The sequence below is a fragment of the Phycodurus eques genome, chromosome 4 (assembly GCF_024500275.1).
Source record: "Phycodurus eques isolate BA_2022a chromosome 4, UOR_Pequ_1.1, whole genome shotgun sequence".
NCBI lineage: Eukaryota > Metazoa > Chordata > Actinopteri > Syngnathiformes > Syngnathidae > Phycodurus > Phycodurus eques.
In genome coordinates, this window is record NC_084528.1 from 32184141 (window position 1) to 32199882 (window position 15742).

The 15742-nt window shown below is 44.9% G+C and overlaps 1 protein-coding gene across 1 annotated transcript in view; it reads left to right on the forward strand.

Annotated features, from left to right (window-relative positions):
* Positions 1–5092, forward strand: part of ntrk1 (neurotrophic tyrosine kinase, receptor, type 1) — a 35637-nt gene extending 30545 nt beyond the window's left edge. Inside the window, exons 15-17 of the mRNA XM_061675318.1 lie at positions 1641–1881; positions 2891–3049; positions 4806–5092. Coding sequence (XP_061531302.1) covers positions 1641–1881; positions 2891–3049; positions 4806–4991 — 586 coding nt within the window. The 3' untranslated portion in view covers positions 4992–5092. The remainder of the gene's footprint in view (positions 1–1640; positions 1882–2890; positions 3050–4805) is intronic.
* The last annotated feature ends 10650 nt before the right edge of the window (positions 5093–15742 follow it).

The following is a 15742-nucleotide window of genomic DNA, read 5'->3' on the forward strand; positions in this document are numbered from 1 at the left end:
TCGTTCCGCTGACAAACGAAGGCCTGCTAAAAACAACGCGGGTGGAGGTTTGCGAGCGGCAACGCGTCAGGGAGCAGATGACGGCGGGCGGCGTGCCATTAATTAGCGACATTAGATGCAAATCTCCAACCTTGGCCAATTACAGCTCATCACCTGGGAAACGTCGACGGGATCAGCCGTTCTCGACGCCAGGTGTCCTCTGACGCGAGGCGGGAAAAAAAACGCCCGCAATCACATTTGGACCTCGAACGCCCCACTGTGCAGCTGCTTTCCCGACCGCCACCTGCCCGCTAAACTAATAGCGAGCGCATTTGGGGTGGAGTCGGACGAAAGCGCGGGTGTCGCGCGCTATCGCATTATCGACAATCAGGATGGGGTGACGGTTAAGCCGTAGCCCTTCTCCACCTTCATTACCGATGTAAACTTCATGGCTGTGTTGGGAATCATTCACTCAGTCCCTACGCCCGCAGCACTATATTGGATTTTTATGCAGAGGACTACAAACAGTAGTTCGCAGAAAAGACGACGAAAAATCCCGTTTCAGTGATTAGGGAGTACGGAATGACGAATGATTCCGAACGCAGTCGTTGCTGAACCGTGCGGAATGTCCACTGGAAAGGGATTTTCGGAGGAGATTTTAAGAACTGACTCGGGCTGCTATGTCAAAAAAATCCCTTTGTAGTGATTCGGGAGTCGGGAGCGAGCGAATGATTCCAAATGCAGCGACTGCGTGAACAACATTCGGCGGTTGAGTCATCAGGCAGAAAAAAATGGTTTTCGGACACCGTCGATGATTTGGACGTAGCGGCTCAACTTCAGCTGGCCGACCTTCCGTGATACTTATTGAACAAAGAAGTCAGTCATAAAAACACTCAAATCGTTTTGAAGTGAGTGTATTTTAGGGACCGAGACCACCTACGAATCGTGAAAACGTGCCAATTGTTGACACTCCCTTGTCATTTTCATGGGGCGGGGGGATTGGGTCAAAACAAAATGCAAATAAACGGGGGATGGGTTAAAAAAAAAACAAAATAGCCACTGTACTGCGCAATTTAGGGCCATTGGGCTTTGGAGTGAACCCGAAATGCACTACAACCTTTACAAGTGAATTGAATTTTCGAATGCATGTCCGACTGTTGAACGGACGGACGGACCAATGAATTTGCTGGTTCCGTTAGAATTGGCATGTAAACAGTCGTGTTCGCGATGCTGCTGACATTTTTTCGGACATTCGCGATCGAGACTCCAATCCGGAAGTGGCCGCTGAGCTTGGTGTCATACAGTTTCATCAGCGAGCTTCGAACAGAGAGACTGGAAGAGTCACAGAAAGGCATCCAAGTGGACATCCTTGGAAAGGTGCGTGGATCAAACGCCTCAAGTGAGTTTTGCTGTTCAGCTACTTGTTAAAGAACAAAAGAGCTGAAACGTTCAACAGCTGGACGTCGAATAAGTTCACCTGCAAAGGTTTTCGTGCATTTTGGCGTCATCCTGAAAGTTCACCCGAAGCCCAACGTCGGCAAATGTTTGAGAGAAGCGGGCGCGCCTCCGATGTCGACGAGAAACTGTACGTTCGTCTGGCCGACGTTGAAGAATTGTCTCGGATGTTGTTAAAAATCCCGTTCTCTGCCGGCGTCCCGCAGAGCTCACGGTCCCGACGCTCGCATCCTGGAGGAGTCCAAGATGGCGGCGCTGGGCGAACTGACCGTACCTCAAATGCTGCACATCGCGGCGCAGATCGCGTCAGGGATGGTGTACCTGGCCTCGCTGCACTTCGTCCACAGAGACCTGGCCACGCGCAACTGCCTGGTGGGAGAAGGCCTGGTGGTCAAAATCGGAGACTTCGGCATGTCGCGGGACATCTATAGCACCGACTACTATCGGGTGAGGAAGGGCTTGGAAAACAAATGCGCTCGGTGGGTTAGGATGAGCATCGTTGAGCTAGGATTCAGATTTATATTCGGGTTAGGATTAGGGTTTATGGTTTTGTGTAAGTAGGGTTAAAGTTTCGATTTGGTGGGTTAGTCGGTTGTGGTCAGGCTTAATTCGATTCAGTTCAATCCAATTTCATTGACGTAGTGCCGCATCACAATCGCCGTTTGAGGGCGCTCGACACGCGGCGCGGGTGGAGAAGCACACTCTTCACTTCCGAAAATACCAAGCGAACCCACCTCGCATGAGCACTTGGCGACGGAGGCAAGGATGAACCTCGAGCGGACCACGGGTTTATTCGGTATTAAGAGTTAAGGGGTTTGCGTTAGGATTAGTTTTAAGGGTTTAAACTTCGAGATGGTGGTTTACAGTTCGGCTCGGGGTTACTAGCCTCGGATTTGGATTCTGATTAGGTTTAGGGCCTTTGGGTTAAGGTTACTGTTAGATTTAGGAGAAACATTAGAGTAAGTGGGTTCGGGTTAATGGATTTGGTGTTAGGTTTAGGGTTATGTATTCATTTTAGGTGTTAGGGTTCAGGTGTTAAGGGATTAAGGTTGGAGATCGTGGGTCAGGGCTGCGATTGGAATTAGCTTCAAGGGGTTAGGATTGGTAGGATGGGATTACTGTAAATCTTTGTGGGTCAAGAGTCACAGGGTTTAGGTTTAGGATTAAGATTGGGGGTTTATGTTAGGAGGAGGGTTTGTGGGTTCATCTTTGGGATTTCGAGTTAGGATTAGTGGACTGAAATTAGAGTTAGTGGGATGGAGGTTTTGGTTAGTTTTGTGGGAACCATGAATTGCAAAATAGAGTGGGAATGCTTTAAATATAGATGAAAGACAGGTTTGTCAGGTGACCGTGACTTTTTAATCACGCCTGGAGGAGCAAAGTGGGACTACAGGAGCGCTTCCAGATGCGGTGTGGACTTTTTTACATTTTGTATTTATTGTTGTGGTGTTGTTAGGTGGGGGGCCGCACCATGCTGCCAATCCGCTGGATGCCGCCAGAGAGCATCATGTACAGAAAGTTCACCACGGAGAGCGACATCTGGAGCTTCGGCGTGGTCCTCTGGGAGATCTTCACGTACGGCAAACAGCCCTGGTACCAGCTGTCCAACGGCGAGGTGGGTGGCGCACACGCGCACGCTAATCGCTTCGACCGAGAATCACAACAGCGCAACAAAATATGACGTTTGGGAAAATTTGGTCTTTTCAAATATCCCCTTTGAGATTCTCCGTAGGTGAACTTTTGATTTTCACGCGTAACGCTGAAACTTGACGCGGCGTTCTCGGATTCCTCGGCGTAATTTGCGAGGCCCGAGCTGTACGGAGCGCGTCATGCGAGAACGGACCGATGGCGCTTTACCAGCAACATCTGCCACCAACACAAAGTGGCGGAATCAAGGGTTAGCGTTACAAAACAACAACAGCAAAACACTCGGCAGGCTAACACCGTTAACACAGTACAGTAGGACCACGTAAGATGTAAAACATGAAAGTTTCAAATTGGGGGTTCGAGGTATCATAATTCTGATGGAATGATCATCGTAGGCAAAAATATTGCGTTACGAAAACTAAAATGCATTATTTTGAAACGTTTGGGCAAGTAAGATTTTTTTTTTCAATGAAATGCACACCATCGGGAAATAAGTACAGTAACCAGAAAATAAACGTCTTCGTTTTTCTAAATAATAATTTCTAAAGTACACCAGTCATCGTCAGAGCAAAAACGAGCTGATGTTAGCCGTGCTAGTTAGCGACCTCGGGAGAAAACGTTGTCATATTTCTTTCGGCAGCTTGTTGACACGCGAACTCTCGTAGCGACTCGCGAGCGTTCATTTCAAGACAGCCGGCGTTATACAACGTGATCTCAAAATCGATGTGAAATTATACTGGGCTCCTGTGGCAGCACATTTTGCATTTCGATAAGGGGAAATTCGTCAGGCTCGTTGACTGCTCGCACCAAAAGCGTGAGGGTCAGTCAGGGGTCGTGTCACTTCGCCTCCACTGACGACCTTAAAATACAAAAAATAAAAACTGCTCCTAGCAGAGATGGAAAGTTTCAGCAGTTTTGAAAGAGTTTTAGAATGTCAAGCTACAAATGGCAATCACGCGCCCGATCGTTGGAGTTTTGCGCAGGTGTCGCTCGGAAGCCTCCGGTCGGGTCGGCTCTTGAGTCCGTTGGATAACTGCAGTGACCCCGCGGAGTCCGCCGTGTCCTTCCCGAGAGCGGGCGAAGCGCAGCCGGCGTCTCGCCTTTCGAGGGCCGACCGGATCGCCTTCCCCGAGCGCCGCGTCCTAATCTGATCGCCTCGCGTCTCGGCACCATTAATCCGACTAATCTGCCCTGCGGGGGACGGGGGGAGCCTTCTTGCGGGAATCGGGACGGGTTCAAACAAACTGACTGAGTCTTCGATCCGTTTCAGTCTTGTTGCTTTGTTCGCACAATTGCCCCAAAAAGCCCAGGCTCCGCTGAGCGGTCACGAAGCCACAACGAAGAGAATCACACACTGGGGGCGAGACACAACAAAAAAAAAAAGGCAGCTGGACGACTCTTGTTTCTTGAAGACGAGTTGAGGGTTAGGGTTTCATGTTTTGTTTTCAATTAGGGTTAAGGTTTTTCAAGTTTTGCTTTGAAGATAGTGTTCCGGTTTCCATAGGGGCTTAGGGTTTCTACTTTGAGTTCCAGGTGAGGGTTACAAGTTTCACTTTTAAGATAGGGTTAGGGTTTCCATTGAGGGTTGGGTTTCAAGACAGGGTTAGGGTTTCGAGTTAAGGTCTGGAGTTGTCGTGTTTTCAAAGTCAAGTCTCACGCGGAGGCTTGAAACGAAAGCCGAAACAATTCCCTGTGGCTAACTTGCGCTGCGCCGCCCCCCGCAGGCCATCGAGTGCATCACGCAGGGCCGCGAGCTGGAGCGCCCGCGCACTTGCCCGCAACAAGTTTACGCGCTGATGCGCGGCTGCTGGCAGCGAGAACCTCAACAGCGGACGCTCATCAAGGACATCCACGCGCGGCTCCTCGCCCTCGTCAAGAACCCGCCCGTCTACCTCCGCATCCTGGCTTAGGCCGCACCAGCCTCGTCCGTGCGCTGGCGCTCTTTGTCCGCCGAGTGAGACCACTCGCCGCACTAGTACAACCACTGTGTCGTACTAGTAATGTCTTTTCCACAACTTTCTAACGCTACTTTCGGCCTACTCGTATGCAATTAAACCTTCCTGGTCAACGACTGTGCTGCACTACAAGGCCCAAAGAGTAAGCAGTTGATGTGTACTAGTAGCCTCCTGGATTCACCATTATCTTACAGGAAGTTGTTGTCCTCCTATGTCAAAGTTGTCCTACTAGTATACAGAAATGTCATACAGTAGCTGAAAGCAGAAATGTTACTAGTAAGTGCGCCCTTGTATTTCTACTCGTGCACTAAAGGGTCTGACTAGCCATTTGAGCATTTATTTGATGTCCGTTGATGTCTAGCTCAATGTCCGTGCACTAGTATGCTTTTTTTTGGTCCTCACTTTAAGAAAGTTCAGCGCGTAAACATTTTTCCCACTAGTCCTGGCACTTTTGGTCTACTAGTATGCAATAAAACCTGGCGAGTAAACTACTGTATCCACTACTAACACTACTAGGCCCAACAAGTAGGCATGTGTCAAGCTGCGCACTAGTAGCCTCCTGAACCCTACTTGTAGCACCAAAATGATGACGAGTCGTTTTGCCTTACTAGAAATATGTAGTTGTCTGACTATGATGCCAGAGTTGTCCTACTAGTGGAAGAATGTTACTAGGAAGACATTTGTGCTACTAGTGCACCATTGTCATTCTACTAGTGCATTGAATTGTCTTAGTAGTGAGGAGTAGTGAGTATACTAGTACATGTACCTTAAGATGGATATTAAGGATATCGAATAAATCCTCACCATTAAGACAATTCAGCGCACTAGTAGGCTGGTACATCCATGTACTAGTACACTCTTTGTCCTCATTAGGCACGTAGTTGTCATGCTAGTATAACGAAGTTATTCTACTAGTGTGCAGAGATGTCATACAGAAGTGGAAGGCAGGAGCGGAATTTTTTTCACAAGAAAGTCAGTTCAACTAGTGCACCCGAACCTTTCTACTAGTGCGCTTAATTATCTCACGAGTGAGGACAAAGTGCGTACTAGTACATTGACCTTCAGTTGGCTACCCTCCTAGCGAGCTTCTCATCTTCTCACGCGACAAAGTGTGCCACGTTGTTTTTGGAGCCCCCGCAGGCTGTGAACAGAACTGCAGCCTGTTGATATGAGATAAGAGGACACCCGAGTTATTGAAACGCAAAGTTTTCATATGATGATGACAATTTGTGTATGTAACCAACTTCGTGTCACGTGATTATTTTTTTCAATATTAGCAGAATGTGAGCATTCGTTTCTTCACTTTTGAAGGCAAATATCCCCCCACCCCCCCAAAAAAAAAAAAAAAAAAACCTACATACTAAAGTTCAGCTGTTCCGGTTTGTGTTTGTGCAATTGACTATTTACTCAACTGCAGCGGGTACATGGCTATTTTGTACAACTTGCCCCTGTTCTTTAAGTTTTTATTTGAGGTGTGTTTACTTATTCAGGTGAGTGGAGGCCATTATTTCAGGGAGGTACTTTCTACTGTAAAGACCTTCAAAATAAAGGTTGTGCAGTTGAAATTGGGCAAAAGATGTGACTTGCTGGTGTAAAAACCTTCAAAATAAAATTGCAGCAGTGGAAAGCTTTTTGGGAAAAAATAAAAAAAAGTGCTAAGACCTTCAAAATAAAAGCGCTGCAGTTGTAAAGACCTTTGAAATAAAAGTGCTCTGAAATTCCATAGGAAATGTGACATGCGGGTGTAATGGCCTTCAGAATAAAAGCTATCGTAAAGGACTTCAATAAAAGCGCTGTCGTGACCTTCAAATGAAAAACGCAGCTGTGAAAATGGAGTTAGAAATGTGTAAAACACTTCAAAATAAAAGCTTTGCAGTGTTACGACCTTCAATATGTCATGACAGGTGTGACTTGTTATGGTAACGACTTTTCTGCCGTGTTCAAATTTGGTCAGAGAAGTCATATGCCAGTGTAAAGACCTTCAAAATAAAGGCGCTGCTGTGAAAGACGTGACGTTAGTGTAAATAAAAGCGCTGCGGCGAGGGCTGGCGGGCGAGGTGACGTGCTCGTGCAAAGGCTTTCAAAATAAAAGCCTGACCGTGAAACCGGGTAGGTGCGACCTTCTCCTGTAAAGCCTTTCAAAATAAGAGCGCCGCATCAAAATGGGGCAAGAAAGGTGACGCGCTACTGCCGAGCCCTCCGAAAACAGTGTGAAGCCCTTCAAATTTGTGCGGAGGGTTGAAAAGATTTTCCAAATAAAACCTGTACAAAGCCTCGCGTGTAAATAGTGAATGTAAGTACGTGCAGATGTTGCAGAGTTGCAGGAAGACAAGAAGACAATGTGTCTTGTACGTCTTTGTCAAGGCTGCGTGCTTTCTCTTCGCAATAAAGTGGATTTGGAACGAGACGATCCATTGGTCGGTGGTTGCATCGCTGGCAAAAGTACTCACACGTGTACAAAGAAATACTGGCCGACGCAAAAGTACTGACGCAACTCCTCAAGTCAAGAAGTTCAGGAGCTTCGTGGAGACCGAAGGTCGCGCTTTGGCGCAGCCCTGCCGTGTTCCACGAAGACAAAAGTGGCGCTTCGCAGCCATTTGCGGCCTCTCGGTGCCGAGGAATGAAGTTGGACTGAGCGGAGGAGCTTCATTTCGACAAAAGGTAGTGCGCTGACGCCACCGTGTTACGTCTCAGTGTCAAGGAACAAAGTCGATTTGAAGTCGACTTCCAGGCGCGGTCGTCTCGTTTTCGTGATGACCGTCGAGGAGCGTGCACGATTCTGCTGCTTCTCATTCCGCTTCTTCTGCTTCTTATCCCGCTTTTGTCTTCTGCTTCTTATTCCGCTTCTCGAAAAAAAACAACAACATTTGACCAGTTTGCAAATGAACAAACAACCCTAACCCGAGACACAAAACACGACAAACGTCTCCAGGGACTGCTAATGGATGGTCGCTAATGCTATCATGCGCGGTGCGCGCGCAGGCTCCATTTGTGCTTTTTCCAAATCAAAGTTCTTCGTGAGCCCTCAATCCAAGCAGGACAAAGATGAGGAGCTGAAAAAGGATTTTTTTTGCTTTCAATATTAAAATTGACCAATTGGACATGTATTTTTATTTTATATAAATATATATATATATATATATATATACACACACACGGTGATTGATGTTTTTTTTTTTTTTTTTATTTATGTTGGTCACACTACAATTTCCCATCATCAAAACACATTTCAATATTTCTGTTTTTAATTGAAGGTTTGTATTATGAAGGGAGGGGGAAAAAATCTGTGTGAAAAAGTGTTTATTAAAGTGAATGTTATTTTTAGTACAGTATTAGCAAAAGATGCGCAGTGTTTTTTTGTGGGTTTTTTTAATCATCATTTCTACACTACTATGAAAAGTACTGTTTTAAACTGTATTGGGAAAATGTTTTGTTTTCGGGATGATTTGTAGAAATAGACTATTTTCATTTGTTTTATTTATTTAGATTTTTTTTCTACAGGTATTGTGCTATTCAATAATTTTTTGTTTGTTTTTATACTATATTATAATATTGACAATCATAATTTTGTATATAACAATTACAAAAAAATATTTTCTTAAGCTTCAAGTAGTTTAGCACAGACAGAATAATGTTGCATAGCAATTGATTTTGTTTTTTATCAGAAATCCTAATTCATGAAAAATGTGGATAGTGTTTCAGCAATGTTTAATATGCAAATGTTGCGTTGGATGGGAAGTGTTCCTAATGTTGTGGCTATCTGCTACACCATCATTTGTCAGACATGTGATGTTTGTTTGGGCCATCATATTTCGCATAACCTTACGAAATACCTACTACTAATAATAACAAACGATGAGGTTTCGTGCGCCAAAAGTCTTTTTGTTGTACTAGTCTGCCCTCTGTTGGTCACGCTTAACAATGCAACTTTCTTCCAAACCGGAATGGACCATTTGAAGCTGCATTTATTACACAAATTTAGCGCATCAAAGAAACAGTATACAAAGCACGTACAAGTACTTATTTATATATTCAAAATGTTTGTTTTTTTTCCCTTTCGGAGCATATAAAACATTAAAAAGCACCCATATTTATTTGCCTGGTTCTTTCACGTCAAGACATCCCAGAATTAAAATTCATGCAAGGAGGTCACAGTGATCCAAGTCAGAAATATTGGCACTAAATGTATTGACCCTTTTCATATGTGTAATATTAATAATAACAACAACAGTGTGCGTCAAATCTACAAATAATTAGCAATGAAGACAAAGTAGATTTTTCTAGGACCCTTTCGGCTTTGTTTTGGTTGTAAAGTGTGATGTAAAATGCTAGGCTGACCCATCTGGATTTCGTCAGGCCGATGCCGATATTTGGCAGAGTCAAATTCTGATCACCGATTATTCCACCGATCGATTTCGAAAATATAGGAAGAATCAAAATGCTTACAACGATAAAGATATGAATTACAAGCAAAACATTTGCCAACATTTTCCAATGCCCAAACAATTCGCTCAACAACTGAAAAAGTCTGAGGAAAATAGCAGCATTTTGGGGGTTTTGAGTTAAGAGCGTGGTCCCACACTGAATTAGGGTCATAGGTCAAGGCACCGCTGCAGTTTACTTTCTGTTGGTTCAGTGTTAAAAGTCTTAAAGATTGACAGTTCGGACCAAAATGCCAAAGTAACGTTGGACTAAACACCAAAATATTTTACATAATCTAAAAAAAAAAAAAACACTTCTTTCCGCTGCACGTTATTTTCTTTTAACAATTGACTAAAAATACATGTATGAAAAAATAATTTTTTTTAATCAGGCTGGCTGGCTAAACATCTTACAAATACCAAATAAGATTTAACCTCAAATTTGACCCCAAAATGGTATTTAGTTTCATATTTTCGAGCAAAAAAAAAACAAAAAAAAAACTATGACTACTTCACAAATTATTTTGAGTAATTTTTGTTATACAGTGGAAAAAGATAACAATTGCAAATATTTGATTTCCTAACAAGAAACAAAAAGAAAAACAAAAAACTTCGTTTTAGTCTTAGTTTGGGCCGAAAAATCCCCAAAGCAGAAATGTTACAACATTTTCGTGCTCATTTTTCAATATGTTAAATTAAAAATGTCTAATTCCACGGGTCTAAACGAATTGCCCATTTGAACATAAACTCAAGACGGTCGTTTCTCACTGACGTAAACATTCGACATTTGATAAAACAATAAATAGGAAAAAGGTGTTCGTGGCAAAAGCAGACACCCAAAAGCGGCTCAGTGGCGCCCCCTGGAAAGTTACAAAATGAGCCCCGACAGCAGTTTCACAAATGGACACAAAAATTCAAAAAGTCCCACAGACGCGTACCCCAAACGGGACTGGAAGCCGGCCATTTTGGACTAATTCTGATGAGGAAATTGGGCCAATCAGAAGCAGTAATACTCAATGGACACGATTCGACATTTTGTTGGAATTCCACGGCACGATGTCATCGTAGGAAGTTCCACTGGATAATAATAATTATTATTATAACATAAAATCAAAACCTTCTGCTCTTGACGACAAAGACAACAAACTCAGTTGCCGTGGAAACGCAGGAATGACCACTCAATGAATGTCACTGGCCCCCACTAGTGGATGAAGAGTGTACTGCAGCTTCCAAATACCCAACGTTTCCACCCTGACTTACCAGTGGCCCAAAATGAACACATTTGCAAGAAGAAATATTTAGTTTTTTTTTTTTTTTAATTAAATTTCTTTAGAGGCGTCACGGTGGCCGACTGGTTAGACCGTCAGCCTCACAGTTCTGAGGACCCGGGTTCAATCCCCGGCCCCGCCTGTGTGGAGTTTGCGTGTTCTCCCCGTGCCTGCGTTTCTTTTCTCCGGGGCCTCCGCTTTCCTCCCGCATCCCCAAAAACATGCATGAATTGGAGACTCTAAATTGCCCGTAGGCGTGACTGTGAGTGCGAATGTGCCCTGCGATTGGCTGGCAACCAGTCAGCAACCAGGCACTTTGCGAGGATTTGTTTGTTTGTTTGTTCGTTTGTTTGTTCTTTCGTAAACGCCGTGAGGTGCTTTCAGCCACCAGGGGGCAGTAACCTAGCTAACAGACACGGCCGGTCCTTGCCGTGGTTTGGCGCCGGTCGCCGAGGCAACCGTCTGAGCAGGTCGAGGGCCGGGGGCGCCGGTCCGTGCCGGGCAGAGAGGTCATGTGGCTCACACCCCCCCCCAACTCAGCTTTTGGGCTGATCTTTCGAACATTTTGTCTTCTGTCACAATATGAGACGGCTTGCATGTGTGCGTCTGATACGTTCAGGGACTGTCCAAGGAAGTGGGATTTTAGAAAGCTCTCGCAACCACATTCCCCGTGACGCAACTGGAGGTTTGCTGAAAACCGTCGTCTTGATTTTGTTTCAAACGGCAATACTGTTCTTACATACTGCAGCGAGTAGTAATTAGCATTTTACTTGTTTATTTTTTTTCAAGCATGTGCTGACCCCTCTCAGGTCGGCGCACATTGCTCGAACCGGTTCCGTCTGGCACGAGAACCCTCACAACAATCCGGTTTGGCTCGTTTTGAACACGGCGCCATCCATAATCATTCCAATAAAAACCATTTATTGTTTTTGTGGGGTTTTTTTTTTTTTTTTTTTTGCTGATGCTGGTGCAGAGCAAGCTGTTGCCCACGGCGACGGGCACAAAGTGTCGCTGCAGCCGGCCGTCGGGCATCACGAAGCAACCGTAGCAGATCGCGCTGCCTGGGAGGGCGGGGGGAAAGGGGGGACAAGTGAGATTGTGGAGGAGTCACATGCTGCTTCACCAAATCGAAAGACTTCTCGAAACATCCCATCATGTCATAGCACGACGTGGCCAATAGGGGCGACAATGAGTCTCTCCAATCAAATTTAAGACCTCCTTCACTGTTCCAAGCGGACAATTACATATTTTTCATGTTATTATATGATCATATTTTTTATTGTATATATTTCGATATCCATCTGAATACTACACATTAGAAAAACAGATGTTATAGTTTTTGAGAACGAGTATTTAAGAGATTTATTCGTCTTACTACTCTAAATTACATTTCAAAAATGAACAGCAATTTTGGGGGAGTGGGGGGGGGGGGGGGGTATTTGTATATATTGGTATACACACACAAACCAACATCCAGCTGCTGTGTCGTCTGCAGACAAACAGTTTGAGGCTCGCCAGCCGTTGGCGGTTTGACTTTTACCACCTCAACACACACAAAAGTGCGCGTTTGGCCCACAACTGGTTTTGCTGCCACCCGAACTTTTGATCGCAACATCAAAGACGTCAAAGCCGATCAAAAGTGCGCAAGCTTTCATCGACAATTTTAAAAAGACATCGACAGATTTGAAATGTAGGCGAGGCCCAGCGAAAGCCGTACCCATACAGTCAAATACAAATAGATTTGTACTGTAACACTTTATTCTATTGATCATTTCCTATCTACGGAAGCAAATCGCGGAAAGTCTCTTGTCACCGAAACGCACGAGTGGAGTCAGCGAACGGGGCGATCGGCCATTGCCAGAAGTCACTCTCTCGCCTCTTTTCTTGACAATTGCGCCATGTTTTTGCGGTTCATAAAAAAAAAAGACAATAGAGTACAGTACACTGTATGTGGAGCCTCAAAACCTGATAGAAGGTTGTTTCTTTGTGGGGCAGCGCGTCATCGGTAGACATTCGGCGCTCGAAACAGTTCAGCGGCTGAAACCCCAACTTGAAAGTCTGGCTCCCGGTCAGCTCGAGAATAGACTTGAAAGTTCTGCTACTGGTCTTTAAATCATTCCACGGTTTACACCGTAGGTCCTGGATATATGAAACAAAAGCTCGTGGAATATAAAGCCAGTAGGGCTCCGAGATCTGCAGTCTCAGATCAGATCAGATCATGGAGCAGAGAGTCCAATGCAAACAGGATTGAGCTCTTAGTTTGTCAAGGTTTTTTTTTTTTTTTTTTTTTTTTTACAGTGAAGAAACGAATTAAAGTTTTGAATTTAACACCGCCTGGCTAATTTTGCTGGATGCAGTTTCAATTGTGCATGCATGAGTGTTATTGGTTTATTTCTTTATTATTATTTTTTTTTTGCGATTCATAAAGTACTTCAAGCAGTGTTGCATTTTCTCCTACATTTGACTTCGAACTATGAGATCCCAACAAACCGATTCGATGTGAATCGAAAAAAAAAAACAAGTATAGATGATATTTCAAACGAGCCATACAGATATATTTTTAAAAGTCAGTGGGATGTACAATTGATGCATTCAATGCCTGGCATTGACTTGCAAATTTGTGTATTTTACACGTGAAAAGTGCCGTGGTCTGAACAAAGAAAAGTTGTGATCATTTGATGCGGTGAGTTGCAAGTCGGTAAAAATTGCTTTCAGCGAGGGTGGGATCCAACATTTCGTTTGCTTTTTTCGCTCCAATAATCGATTTTTGGATTCATATACGTTTGTGTAACCCGTCGTTTCTTCCCATATCTTATTTATACGGCTTGAACCCGAAAACATTTGACTCGCCTTCCCGTCGCCCGGACGTGAAAATGCAATTAGAATAGGAAGACATGACCGAGTCATGGCAACGACTTGACGCATAGACTCTTCTGTTTGAGTTGCGTACAAATCTGGCTTGACGGTGCGGTGAATGCGTTGCGCGGCTCGCCGGGGCCGTTTTTCCAAAAGTTCCGCTCGTTTCGTGTTTTTTTTTTTTTTTTTCCGTTTGAATTATTCTTTGTTGGTTCATTTGCGAGTGGAGTAAAAACGAAGATTCTGACTTGTATTTTGGGTATCATTTCCCTTCGTGCAGTGATATCATTGATTTGTGTACACTTGTATGATTGATTCCTAAGACATCATATGTCTTAATATAAAAAAAAATAAAAAATGTACCGGCATTACCAGATAACGAGCAACCCTTTACTGCTCAGTGACTGTTTTTCTCAATGTCTTAACATCTCCAAAGTCTTCTCTGTGTCAATCGAGCGTCTGTTGTCGTCCTCGAGCGGCTCCGACGACCGGAGACAAATTCCTTGTGTGTTTCTGGACATACTTGGCAAATAAAGATGATTCTGATTCCGATTCTGATTCCGATTCTGATGCACAATGTTTGATTGATCTGTCATCTTGAAATCTGACAAACGATGTCACTTCCTGTTATTTATTTTTCAATTACGTTTAACCGGATGTTTATATTTGAAATCCCAGGCCAAAACTTCGAGTTGAAGCTAAGCTTACTTCACACTTCAATCCATCCCATGTTTTTTAAATGGTCATATTTCGTTTCGTGGAGTGATATAATTGATTGGTGGACACTTGTATCATTGATTCTTAAGACATAATGTGTCCAATGTCTGATGTGTCCTTTTAAGATTCATCGAAGGCCTCAGAGAGTTTCTTTTTTGATTTGAACGGAAATTCTAAAATTATGCTAAAGGTTAAAATAAAGACACTTTTTTGCGTAAGGAATTTGCTTTCTGTGCTTAGTTGAAATCAGATTTGCCAAATGTAGCTACTACTTCCTTATTTCTCAACCGATTCGCACCGTTCCAACGTCTCCGCGTTCAGCTCATTCAAGCCAACCCGTGAACAACTCCCGTTCCCCAAATTTCACGAAATGAATGTCTCCATTATCCAAGTTTGACTTTTTCAATGGAATTACTGAACTAAATCAACTTTTTCATGATGTTCTAACTATATGGCCACCACCTGCACACTTTCAGTAGCAGTCACAAAGGTGGCACTGTTCTGTTTTTGTCCTGTGTCCAGATGCTGCGGAGCCCATCTCCCTTGCACCTTCTCATGGTGCACGCCCTGACCGAAGGGGCGCAATACCTTGGTCATCTCGCACGCCGGCGACAGGCCGCAAACCTACCTGTCCCCCCCTCCTCATCCGGATTGTGCTGGGACACCTCTCTCCCTCGCCCTCCTCCAAAGCCGAAGCCGAAGCGGCCGTGAGTCTCCGTTGCAAACATCACGCATCGGATCACAGAGAAGAACGATAACGAGAAACTTCATTCTTGCGCAGCCGCTCGCGTTGTTTTTGTGTCCCGGCCCGCACGAGGTCCGGCTGGTCCGTGACGCTATGGAGGAGATCGAGGGAGCCTGCGCGCTAAACGCCTCGAGCCTCCCGGCGGACGAGGCTGTAGACGAGGCCGAGGGGCCAAAGAAGAGAGCCAGAACGAAGGCCGAGATTCCCCCAAAATGTAAGTTGCTTGAAGCTGACTCGGGTTCGAGCGCAGTGGTTCTCAAAGCGCAAAATCAAATTCAATACATTATGGAATTCACGAAAAAGGTCGGCATTTTTTTGGACAGGCCTCCTCTTGGTGACCACACCATCCAGCCTGGAGGGTCTGCTGCGGGCTAACCGCCGGCATTTGGCCTACATTCTGCTGGACGAGGTGGAGCGCCTGTTGGCGGAGTATCGAGTTCAGGCGACGGACACCTTGGCAATTTGTCGTGTGAAATCGCACCTAGTCAGGATGATCACAATATGACTAAAATACATCGAAATGGCCCCCAAAAGTCACACACGCACGCTCTGAAAACATTGCACAATGGTTCATTTGACACCCCCAAAGGGCCCGAAAGGGTAACGTGGGTCCCCCTTCCCGTGGGCTCATAGGGGTCGGGTGCAGCGCGAGCCGGGCGGTGGCCGAAGGCGGGGACCTTGGCGATCCGATCCCCGGTT